The 12,884-nt window shown below is 41.0% G+C and overlaps 2 protein-coding genes across 5 annotated transcripts in view; both read left to right on the top strand.

Moving 5' to 3' along the window:
• LOC111867397 (rab3 GTPase-activating protein catalytic subunit) overlaps positions 1–950 on the top strand; it is a 189,328-nt gene extending 188,378 nt beyond the window's left edge. For 2 of the 3 annotated variants that reach the window (XM_023857211.2, XM_023857209.2), the window contains exon 15: positions 218–950. In XM_023857211.2, coding sequence (XP_023712979.1) covers positions 218–448 — 231 coding nt within the window. In that variant the 3' untranslated portion in view covers positions 449–950. The remainder of the gene's footprint in view (positions 1–217) is intronic. The other variant, XM_023857210.2, reaches the window with a different exon arrangement.
• Positions 951–6,478: 5,528 nt separating this feature from the next.
• LOC111867401 (probable G-protein coupled receptor 158) overlaps positions 6,479–12,884 on the top strand; it is a gene marked incomplete at its 3' end in the record, with an annotated part of 242,176 nt that continues 235,770 nt past the window's right edge. For both annotated transcript variants that reach the window (XM_033752667.1, XM_023857223.2), the window contains 1 exon segment: positions 6,479–6,741.

The raw sequence follows: 12,884 nt of genomic DNA, 5'->3' as shown, positions 1-12,884 counted from the left end.
TCTGTGTTTACCTTTTAGTATCATAGTAATAAATAGGTATGTGAAGTTTAGTATTGAGATATGTTATAAGAATACCAAACTATCAAGTGTCTGATGTAGAAGGTTTGGTAGTAAGATGCATGGTAAGTAAAAGGCTTGAAAGCACTTCCGTAAATCCTCTGTTACTAATTAAGGAGAAATTTATTTATGTTATCTTTTTGCATAACTTTCTCTTGAGGTTGCACAGATGGTGTCGGACATGGAGCCCCTTAATCTTGCTGAAGAGACGCCATGGAGCATCAATTCTAGTAATTTCCCACAACCCAGTATTCGTGAATTTGTGATGCGTGTATGGGCAACCCGGCCTGCCCCCAGTTCAAGGCTCACACCACAGCGACTCACAGCAATACTCAAGAAGAAGGAGTTTCGTCTTGCAGGTTGCTTTTGTCATGACACAACATTCCAATAATTTGTGACTGAATAGAACTTCACCATCTCTGCGTGATATATCCAGGATTCACACTTCACAACGCATTTCAGAATGAAGGGGAACACTTTACATGCAGTCAAAATGTCAGAATAATTTCTGAATGTATAAACATCTGTCATCTCTTATACATTTCAAGGTCTGTATCATTACTGGAAGCCAGATTTGGCATGCTTTTGTAATGTGTTAATCTCTTATAATGTCTGTTTCCTTCCTGACATGTGTTGCATTATTAAAAAGTTTGCTTTGCAAAGGTAATTTGCTTATTTTCATGTTACAAATGTGATTGTAGAGGCTAGGTAAATAATGTGTTTTATCAGCACTTTGAAACTGAAGAAAAATAAAATCATTTTTCCTTTTTTGTAAAGAACTGTAAATAGTTTTGTTGTGAATTATCTATAATCTTCATAAGAGAATAAAAGTGTTTGTTTTCCAAAGGTAAAAGGTAAAGCTGTCCCTGTGCTTATTTAATTAAGCTCCACACCATGAAGATGTATGGGGGAGTGGAGGTATAGCTCCATCATTCTTAACTTCAGCACTGGATGGAGGTGAGTGATCGGCATCATGCCTCCGCTGCTGTACCTCAGGGAATCACTTGCTGGTACCCACTGATACGAGGCTAGATGGGCCCTAGAGCTGCTCTGGACACTATGGATAAGAGAAAAAAAACTCTTTCCATTGCCAGGAATCAAACCCCGATTCCTTGGCCATCCAGCTCGTAGCTTGTCACTATGCCAAGTGAGCTATCCTGACCTACACTACCTAATGTAGGGCCTTGAAGTGATGCAGGTAATATGTGATATTTTTGAAAGATACACAGCATTCTCATATATTCCTCCAACAAAAACAGTAACAGTAATAATAATATTAACAACACCAGTCTCAAATATATTTACAGCTGCAATCAAAAAGAAGTCTAACTCAAGTATGGTGCAGCCCTTTGACCCTCTGTGCTTTAACTCAGCACACTAACACATGAACTAAGTTGTGTTATCTGATTGGATTATAAATGTACGTTTCTAGTATCGAAATACAGGATCATCACCAAATTTTAAAAAGGCCATCATGTGACTGTATCCTGAGTCTCTTTAATTCAGTCCACACTTTCAAGCTAATTTCCCCAAGATCCATTTTAATAGTATCCTCACACTTAGCAAGTTAATGGAATGGCATTATTCTTGGCTTCTATTCAAGAGGTAACCATTGGTTACTGGATCTTGATTGAAATTTTTTCTGGTATTGAACATTTTATCAGGTGAATGCTAGTCACTGTCCATGTTTTCTTTTCCTTCTCATTTCACAATAAGTAGTCTTCATTGCTGAAGAAAGTAATTGAATTTACTGAGAAAAGATTAATGCATTTCTTATTTTTTTCATGCATGACACATTATTCTCCCTGGTTTAATTAGCTAGATAACAGGACTTGAAGAGTACAAAGCATGGATCTACTCATGTCTTTTTCTCACCCTTCTTTATGACCAGGTGTGTTTGTCAGTTCTTTATCCTCAAAGAATCACCAGTCTGTATCCCCCTCCCCCAGAGTGAGCATAAGAGCAAGCAAGTTTCACCAGTCTGTCTCCCCCTCCCCCAGAGTGAGGATAAGAGAGCAAGCAAGTTTCATCAGTCTGTCTCCCCCTCCCCCAGGGTGAGCATAAGAGAGCAAGCAAGTTTCACCAGTCTGTCTCCCCCTCCCTCAGAGTGAGCATAAGAGAGCAAGCAAGTTTCACCAGTCTGCCTCCCCCTCCCCAGAGTGAGCATAAGAGAGCAAGCAAGTTTCACCAGTCTGTCTCCCCCTCCCCCAAAGTGAGCATAAGAGAGCAAGCACATTTCACATCTAACAGGTAGAATTTCTTATGTTGGTTGCATCAAGACAACTTTTTGTGTATAGGTGTACTGCATATTAAATGTTTGCTGTATGTTTCGGCGTTTTGTTCCTCATCAGGAATTGTACAGATAATGTTAGCTTGACTACTGTTTCTCTACATTCAACAACGTTTATATTTGGTATACTGTGTTATGGGTCTTTGCATTGAGGTGTGATGCCCCTAATGACATCTATTAAAATATTACATATAGAAATGCCCTATGTTGATTGTTCAAGGCCTTTCAATTTAAAAATTCTTATATTTTCTTTCAATGGCTATGGATTTGTTTTGGTTAAATTTTTTGTTTTTATATAAGCGTATATGTTATCCACTGGTGGCCTCATTACATTTATTATGTTCTGGTGCAGGCTGTTGTATTTGTCATTGTTAATGAGGTTCCTGCTGGTTGTGGTCTTGTATTGGTGGACCTTCTATTGCAGAGTGAAAAAATTAGTTCAATATATGAAGGGGGACCCAAAAATAACCGGAACCGACCTGTTGCGTGCGCATGCTTTGTAGTTACGAGTTGTGCTGCTAGGTGGTGTTAGCTGGGGGTCTCCCGCGACTGTTAGTGAGCTGGCGTCAGTCTGAGGTAAGTGGTTTGTCTGTGGTGCTCTGTTGTGTGCGTTCCTGTTTCAACCCTTTGGCGATTAGTGAGATGGCCGACCAGAAGGAACAAAGAGTGCGCGTGAAATTTTGCTTGATGAAGATTGTCGAAAGACCATTGCCCAACTTTCTGAGGAAACGAACATCTCATGGAGCACGGTCCAGCGAATTTTAACCGAAGGTTTGCACATGAGACGGGTGTCTGCAAAATTTGTTCCGCGCTTGCTCGGAGATGACCAAAGAGAAAACCGCGTGAATGTTTGCCGCGACTCGAAGAGTGAAGTGCAGAACGATCCAGAATTTCACGCACACTCTTTGTTCCTTCTGGTCAGCCATCTCAGTAATCGCCAAAGGGTTGAAACAGGAACGCACACAACAGAGCACCACAGACAAACCACTTAACTCAGACTGATGCCAGCTCACTAACAGTCGCGGGAGACCCCCAGGTAACACCACCTAGCAGCACAACTCGTAACTACAAAGCATGCGCGCGCAACAGGTCGGTTCCAATTATTTTTGGGTCCCCCCTCGTATTTTAGTCCTTTAGATGTTGGTACAGGGTAGAAGTACCACAGTTTGTAGTCACAAGTTAATCTTCTTTTGTATTTAATTGAGCACATACCATGCTGGGAATGTGAGAAATATAGGTTAAGATTGTGGCTAACTGGAATGTGACACCATGTAGATTGGTATGTGGGTACCAATATTTTGGAAAATTGTGAATCTTCAGTCTTCAAGGTAGAAGAGTGCAACAGTGTCCTTGGAAACATTGGTACTCGTGTATGAAAGTACATGGCAACACATCCCAGAAAACAATCTTGATACAACTATGGGAGGCTCAAATTTCATGAGAGTTATAGATATCAATGAAACGTGGTACTGTGGAAGTTTGGTTATCTGAACTGATTTACAACTCCATCAGAGAGAGAACAAAAATTACAAATTTAATCTGATTATTTTACTTTCTTGCGGTAAAAATGAATTCTTGTGAAACGTGGTATTATGTGTTAATGAACCTCACTGTCTGGGTGGTGAAAGATGTCACATGGTCACCTGGTTACTGCTTTTTCTGAGCTGTGCTTGTATTCACACATCCACCAATGCTGGTCATTGTTTGTGTATAAAATGTACTTATAAAGAAATCTTTTGAATAAATAATTTTAATAAATAGTTGTAATTTTTTGTTTGAAATGTGGTAATCCAAACAATCCAATAGTCCGAACACACCAGTGCTTTAATTAGTTTGGATTATTTAGGTTGCACTGTATTATGTTTCACATGTTGTATGGTCAGCCACAGTTGTTAATAATTTGGAAAAATTTGCTTTGAGCTTCATATACATGGTATGGTACAGATTATATATAATGCACCAAAAACAAACTGAAAATTCACCCAACTTTTTTTTCCGAGGTTCAGCATTATGTGTGACTGGAATCCATTGAATGTTCTATGGGATCTAAGATGTTGGCAATCAAATGTCATCTCACCCTTAAGAGCTCATTTTATACAATGACTGCAAAGAACACACAAATTAAAGTGTAAAGATTAATTTTATGGCTGCTACATTTGCAGAGACTTCAGGAGATGCTTTACTATGAGAGTGAGTGAAATGAAAACCGAAAAAGTTAGGCTATTCTGGAAAACTATTATGATACAGTGAACAAATTGGCTGCCATGTTGGATGTAATTTGTGTTCACCTCACCATATCATGCATGATGTAAATGCAAAGTAGATGCCTAAACAAGTGACTCCTGAACTCGAGGAAAGACACATGGACGCCTGTGACGAACTTCTTTGATGATATGAAGCAGAAGGTGATGGCTTCCTGAAGTGCATGATGAAAGCTAAAAGCTGGATGCACTGCTACCACCCTGGAATGAAGAGGTCAGGCAAACAATTTTGCCATTCCAGCTGAACAAAACCCCAAAAAACTCCCCACACAGGCATCTGCAGGAAAAGTGATGCTGACGCTATTGCAAGGGGTTTGCAGTTATCAGTGCCATATTGCAACCCCCTTAGGAATCATCAGAGACCAGCCACCAGATCAAAACATCATGAACTGCTCAATACTTGTGTCTTATTGCTGCATGAAAACACTAAGTCACATAATGCCTGTGTGTCACCTGAGATGATCAGGGACATACATTCTGAGTGTCTCCCTCATCCACTATACTGGCCTGACTTTATCCCTTTGTGATTACCGTACTTTTGGGCCACTCAAGGAGCCCCTAGGTGGAAATGCTTTCTGTTCTGTTCTGCTTTCTGCTTTCTGAAGAAGTGCAAGTGGTGGGGCACGAGTGGTTGCTCCTGCACTCAAAGGATTTTTTCACAATGAATTCAGTCATTAGTGAAGTGCTGAGGGCATGCATTGAACACAGTGGGGACTTACTTACTTACTCATGGAGCTGAGCCCTCCTTGAGAAGCCGCCAGTTCTACAGCTATTCAATAATTTTCCAGCATTTTATGGGATTTATACCATCCCATCCTATCTCTCTAAGATCCATTTTATTATTGTCCACCCACTTATGCCGTGATCTTAAAACGGCCTCCGTATTCTAGGGGTAACGTTCCAACCTCATGGGGACGTACAATAGACTATTAGTCGCGGTGCATGTTGAAACCCACCCCCTCCAATAATAATAATAATATGCCGTGATCTTCCCAGTGGTCTCTTTCCTTCTGGCTTTCCCACAAAACCACTAAATGCATTTCAAATCAATGAGTATCACAACACCAACTGTGGCTGCTTTTCCCTTAGTACAGAAGTAATGCTGAGTCTGTCGCAACAGAATAAAGAAGAAGTAAGGCAATTGCGTACAAAACTCGCTCATATCTCCGCAGGGATCCATTTCTGGATATACAAGTATCTTGAGTAGAATTTGTTTTTCTTTTAAATGAGTGCTATACCTAACCGTCTCTGTGGTCTAGTGGTCAGAGGTCCGGGTTCGATTTCCGGAACTACCAGATTTTCTGAGAAGTAGTGGGTCTGGGTCCACTCAGCCTCGTGAGGATAACTGAGAAGCTACTTCGAGGAAATAGCGGTTCCGGTCTAGAAAACGGAAATTAACGGTTGCACTGACATGCGACACCCTCTATCCGCTAAAGTTGTCACTAAACTTCGCCGACAAGCGGCGATCGCTCGGTCTGTATAATTCGCTTGCGGACTAAAATCAAGGAGTCTTTTTTTTTTTTTAGTACTATAACCCCTTAAAGCCGGTAACCCTTTTCAACACTTTATATATCTAAAAGTTCAATTATGTTCATAAGAAAGGTAACCCCTAAAAAGTGCCAAACTATACAGAAATCAAGGAGTGTATTCTTCTGAGTTCGAATGAAATCGGTTTGACACACATTTAGCGGAAACGGCAAAAGTACGGAACCCTTTCGCCTGTTATCAAGGACGCGTACACACATCTGAGCAGCTCTTGCGTAATCCATGTCACGTGACTTGAAGGTAGCTTCATGAACTGCATGAAGGTCGGTGAAGAATTGTGCATTAATTTGCGTGCCAAAAAGAGACAGTTGGTATGACAATTTGAGCAACAAAACCTGCTCTTCTTTTATGTGATCGTTGAGAAACAGCATAGCACAGGGATTAGCAATAGTAGGTTCCATTACGTCTTATGTGCAGTAAAACAGCGTTGTGGACGTGTGTTATCTGTATTGCGTCTGTTTTACATTAGCTGAAGTGCTTAAAACGAAGTGACGCCTGTGCATTTGGGAGTAATTAAACTACCAAATTCCCAAAGCGAAGTTTGCTGTATCCTGATCTGATGCACGACATTGAGGCCATAGTTGACAGGTGAGACGCTGGTTTTTATACTATCCGTAGTTTGAAACAATAAAAGGAGTCTTGTGAGGTCACCTTGCTGTCTGTGTGTCTGTCTGTGCTTTGCTCCCTAATTTTTGAAAAAATGAAAAATGAAAATGAGATCACACGCTTAGTGAATCCCCCAAATTTTTAGAAACAAGAAGTTCTAAGAAGAAGTAATCGTTTCCTCTCCCTTGAAAGAACACTCACTGTTTAGAAAACGACGCTTTGCCTAGCAACGATACGGAAATACAGACACAGAGCAAGGTGAACCCATGCGATTAATTGCTGGCTTCCCACCGCGGCGGCCCGGGTTCGATCCCGGGTCTTGTCAAGTGGGATTTGTGGTGGACAAAGTGGCACTTGGACAGGCTTTCTCCGAGTACTTCGGTTTCCCCTGTAAATCTTCATTCCACCAAATTCTCCATCATCATAATCACACGGGGCAGGCTACTAAAGGCCAATCAGTGGCCGCCGTGCCGAATGGACCCACTTGGACTCGACCCACCATTAAGCGAATTAAAAAAAAAGGTGATCTCCTAAGCCTACTTTTATTTCTCTTCCAAATTAAAAAGTAGACAACAAAATTGGACTTGCCCACGAATACACGATAATGTAAAGTTTTCCTAGCAATAACAGTAACGTGTTTACCACTGTTGCCTAGTAATGGCAGAGCCACACCGAGGGAACGGCAGCAGGAAGAAGGGGCACTCCCATATAAGATACAACGTAACACACTATATACTACCACCATAGTCGCTCAAACCATTGTCAAGAACAGAATGCATCTTACTTACTTACTCATGGAGCTGAGCCTTTCTGGAGGAGCCGCCAATTCTGCAGCTACTCAAGAATTTCCCAGCATTTTATGGAACCCGAGGGTTCATTACTGTGTTCACAAGAGCCCTCCACTAGTCCCTATCCTGAGCCAGATCTATCCAATCCATACCGTCCCATCCTATCTCTCTAAGATCCATTCTAATATTGTCCACCCACCTACGCCTTGGTCTTCCTTGTGGTCTCTTTCCTTCTGGCTTTCCCACCAATATCCTATACACATTCCTCGGCTCCCCCATTCGTGCTACATCACCTGCCCACCTCATCCTCCTTGACTTTATCATTCTAATTATACTTGGAGAAGAGTACAAGTTATTAAGCTCCTCAGTATGCTGTTTTCTCCAACTTCCTGTCACTTCATCTATCTTCGGTACAAATATTCTCCACAACACCCTGTTCTCAAACACCCTCAGTCTATGTTCCTCCTTTAACGTCAGAGACCAAGTTTCACACCCATACAGAACCACAGGCAAAATTATAGTTTTGTATATTCTAATTTTATGTTTTTGGACAACAAACGAGAAGACAAAAGGTTCTGGACTGAATGGTAGCAAGCATTAACTGAGTTCAATCGCCTCTTAATTTCCTCCTCGATCAGGTTTCAATCTGTTATCGTTGTTCCCAAATATCTGAACTGTGCCACATTTTCAAAACATCTGTTTCCTACCTGTATGTCATGATTTTGCCCTGCATTTTGGTGACGAGACAGTAACATATACATAGTTTACTTCTAGACCAACCTCTTTACTTGCATCAAGTAAAGTTTTTGTGTATTTCTTTATGGTATCTACATTATCACCCAGTAGATTCACATCATCGGCATAGGCCAACAGCTGATGTGTCCCGTTTAATTTCAGTCCCACCTGGTTTCCCTGGACCTTCCTAATGGCATATTCTAAAGGAAAGTTGAAAAGGAGTGGCGATAAAGCATCTCCTTGTTTTAGACCGTTCTTGATAGGAAACTTATCAGACAAATGTTTACCTACACGGACTTTACTATACGTTTCGTTTAAACACATTTTAATCAACCTAACTATTTTCATGGGTATCCCAAACTCTATCTGAATATTGTACAATACTTCCCTCCTAACTGAATTGTAGGCTTTCTTGAAGTCTATGAATAGCTGATGTACTGTTTCATTGTACTCCCATTTTTTGTCCAATATCTGACGATTGCAAAAGCTCTGATCTGTAGTTGATCTGTTACGTCCAAACCCACACTGATGATACCCCATAATTTCATTTATATATGGACTTAACCTTGAAAGAAGAATATTGGACAAAATTTTCTATGAAGTTGATATCAGTGATATCTCCCGAAAATTACTACAGTCAGTTTTATCACCCTTCTTGTGAACTGGTACAATAATAGACTCCTTCCACTGATCTGGAAATTTTTCCTTATGCCAAATAGAAGTAATTAGCTTGTGGATCTTAGAACGTAATATTTCGCCTCCTGCTTGAATAAGTTCTGCCGGAATTTGATCACTACCTGGCGATTTATACCTTTTCAATTTTGCAATAGCAGTTTCAACCTCAAAAAGGCTAGGATCAGGTATTAACGGCTCCGCTGTAAGGATTTCTGTCTACCTAACAGCACTGACCCTATGTACATTCAGTAACCGAGAGATGTAGTTCCTCCACCTATTCAAAATGTGGGAATCTGCAAGCAGATTACCATTCTCATCCTTCACTAAGTTAGTGCTAGGCAGGTAACCCCCTCTTAAAGTCTATACAGGTCTCTAATATTCTTGTTCTTACTGTTCATTGCAAGCTCATCAATTTTGTCTTTCAGATATTCCCTCTTTTTATTTCTGAAATGCCTGCTGGTTTCACGTCTTATATTGTTCAGATTATCCTCATTTAACTCGCTTGGATCCTGTAACCATTTCAATTTGGCCTGCTTTCTTTAATCTAATAATTTTGAGCATCCTTCATCGAACCATGGCTTATGCTTCTTCGGTTCATAATAACCTAGACACTCTTTGGCAGACATTTTTATATTCTCTCTAATAGTTTCCGGGGGGGCTCTCGGTCGGTATAGTTCGCTTGCGGACTAAAATCACGGAGTATTTATTTTTTTATAATTTTCGTTTTTCGTTACATCTTATAGAAACTAAAAAATACAAACTTTTCGTAATTTTAAAGAAGCAATTGTCTCAGTCAAATTATGGATTTTATTGAGGCCTCAGGGCGATAATCCTAATCACCCCCTTAAATTGAGGCCTGTCTCAACAAAGACATCAATATTCTATGAATTCTGTATTGTGAACGTACTTACGTAAATATGTATTCCGTAATGTGGAACACACCTTAAGACTGAAGTCTGTTAAATTTAAGTAGCGCCCTTTGAATAAAAATTTGAAGCAGTCTCAACTTATTTTTCCTCTTATATTCAGAAATGTATCCTGTTCTTGCAGGTCACACAGCTGAAGCTTCAATTTATCTGACCCACATTCAGCTGTTAGCCTGTGTGGGTAACATAACATAAGGCCGTCCTTTATGATATAAAATCCCGTGAAGGGATCTTTAGTCATTCAAAATAATTTATTTACACGTATTATTGATAATAAAGGATTTCATCAGCTCAAGAATTTTTAAGTTCGTTAGTGTTCATAAAGCGTTTCAAAGATTCACCCCCCAACCTACCTCCTTATTTTGAAATATAAAAGGTGGATTATGAGATCATCTTACTGTGTGTCTGTGCGTCCCTTCTTAACGTTGCTAGGCAGAGGCTTGGTAAAAACGTTCCCACGGCTACGAATACACACGCAACAATAGAAGAACTATTGGACCCGCTGTTTCCTGTGCTGTCCGTTTCGTATCAAGTACTCAGTATGCAGTGAAGTGAAAGTCGGCGACAGTTTTCCAAGAGACACCCCGGTTCGCGATTTACACGTGGCTTTAAAAATTCCGTACGTATATGATTATATAATAAAATTATGCAAGCGACAAGCAGAAGTCGTACGAAATCACGATAACGAAAATTTTCACAATATTGGATGAGGCGAAGACCGACGTAGGAAGTATGAGACGCTTAAACTTGGCGACGGTCAAGCATGCGACCGTTCAAGTGACTAGACTGCCGTTGTAGCGGAAGCTACTATAAATATGGCATAATCTGCTGTACTGAACCAGGAGTGACAGAGGCTCTGTATATATTTTATATACATTTATTAACATGTTTAACATAAAATGTAAATATCTTTTACATTATGACAAATGACTTACTACTGCAGACAATGACTCTGACACAAGACAGACCCGTCCTCTCGTCAGAGAAAGCGCCGCACAGTAACAAGACCCTAACTTTCAAACAGTAATAAATATCTAGTCATAAGCCCCAGATTGGGCTCGACACCAAGACAGACTGACTGACTGACTGACTGACCGTCAGTGACCATGTGACTTTGACTTTGAAATTCAGAGATTAGTTCTTCCCGGAATTTATTGTTTAAAGTTGAGGAGAATAAGACAGATTCTGGGTAATAGAAGGATAATCTTGAGACTGGTGCAGAACCAAATGGTGCAACACATGCAGTCCATATGTCGCGAATTGGACAGCCCTGGATTATGTCATTAGTTGATTTATTTGTGTTGATTTTAACCAGGGGATGGAAGTGGATTTTCTCTCTAAGCTGATATCCGCAATCCTGAGTCAGTACAAGATCATGGTGAGATAGGAGAATGATACACGCATCCAACAATTCAAAGCACGCTGTTAGCTGTATGCTGCACCTGTTTTAACATTAAGAATTCGAGTTTCGCCCACAGAATACATTTCTATGAGTTTCTTGTGGTTCTGTAGCTCTCAAATTAAACAACTATTAAATCTTGAAACAATTTTAGTGAGTTTTTACACCGCGCCATAGCTCAAGCGGTTAGTCGCTGGCTTCCCACCGCGGTGGCCCGGGTTCGATTCCGGGTCTGTTCAGGTGGGATTTGTGGTGGACAAAGTGGCGCTGTGGTAGGTTTCTCCGAGTACTTCGGGTTCCCCTGCCAATCTTCATTCCACCAATTGCTCCACAATCACCCTCACCTATCATCTGGGGCTGGTACAATAGGCCAGAAGTGGCCGCAGTACAAGGGACTTAGTCCTACCCCACTAGCGTTAAAAAATAGTGAGTTTCTATTTTGGTGATATAGCGTGTTTTGTGTGAAGTAGGAAATTACTTTTTAAATATCGTTTAGAAGAAGCTTCAAAGCAGAAAAATTGTTCTCCCTGCTCTTAAAAAGTAGCATCTCACACTGTTCCTCCCTTTTCCCCACTTCGTCTTCCCAATTTTCCTCTCACTTTTTCAGGTAGGAACAATTTTTAAATACAAAGTTCCCGTGAATGAGCTTTACAATTTTTGTTTCATTACTCAGAACACATCTGAAGTGCACAGTATAAAGTGCAACTAAAATCGAATAAATTGAATGTGAGCCCCACTGCTGGCTCGAACATTGTGAAAGCGATGTTCATTCAGCCTGTGGCACGTCTTGGACAATATCGTGGCCAGTTCTGTATTGTAGTCTGATGTTTTGGGCTTAGGTCATTGAAGGTCGCGATGCAAGGCCCGGTCTAGGCCTTCCCCTTATGCATTCATTCATTCCATCTTCTGCAAAGGAAGGACATTTCTACTGTCCTCAACATATCCCTATAAGAGGTCTATATATGGGTGTGAGATCTGGTGATCTCGTAGGCCACACCATAAATTCACCCAACCCAATACAGTGACGAGGGAGAAGGTCATTCAGACACGATCTCACTTCACTATGTAACTTTATGTTTGGTAAATCAGATATGGAATTCTTCAAGCGTCTGCGTCGTTATCCAGCTCTGTAACATGTCGAAGTAAACAGTTCCTGTCACCTTTAATTCTGGGAAGAAGAACGGCCCATAAACCATACTTTTCTACGTTGCTGCAAAGATCATGGGACTGCCCCTTTCGTGTACAAATCAGTGATGCAGATTTGAGCCTCCCTCGCAGCGATCATCAAATGTTTCCGGTTCACTTGTCCCGACAAATAAAATGTCATATTTTCCTTGCAAACCAACCTGTTCACAAAGGCCGTGTCATAGCTCAGGTGGTTAGCGGCGACTTCCCACCGCGGCGGCCCGCGATTGTTCCCAGGTCAGGCCATGTGAGATTTGTCGTGGACAGAGTGGCACTGGAGCAGGTTCTCTCCGAGTACTTCGGTCTCCCCTGTCGATTCTCATTCCACCGACTTCTCCACACTCATCATCCATCGTCCACGTACCAAGTGGACTCAGTCACACCCCACCCCAAGAAAACTGTTCACAGTCGTGTCAT

Source organism: Cryptotermes secundus, unplaced genomic scaffold, assembly GCF_002891405.2.
Source record: "Cryptotermes secundus unplaced genomic scaffold, Csec_1.0 scaffold397, whole genome shotgun sequence".
Lineage (NCBI taxonomy): Eukaryota > Metazoa > Arthropoda > Insecta > Blattodea > Kalotermitidae > Cryptotermes > Cryptotermes secundus.
Note: the sequence above shows the minus strand (reverse complement) of the source record. Positions and strands in the feature narration are given on the sequence as shown.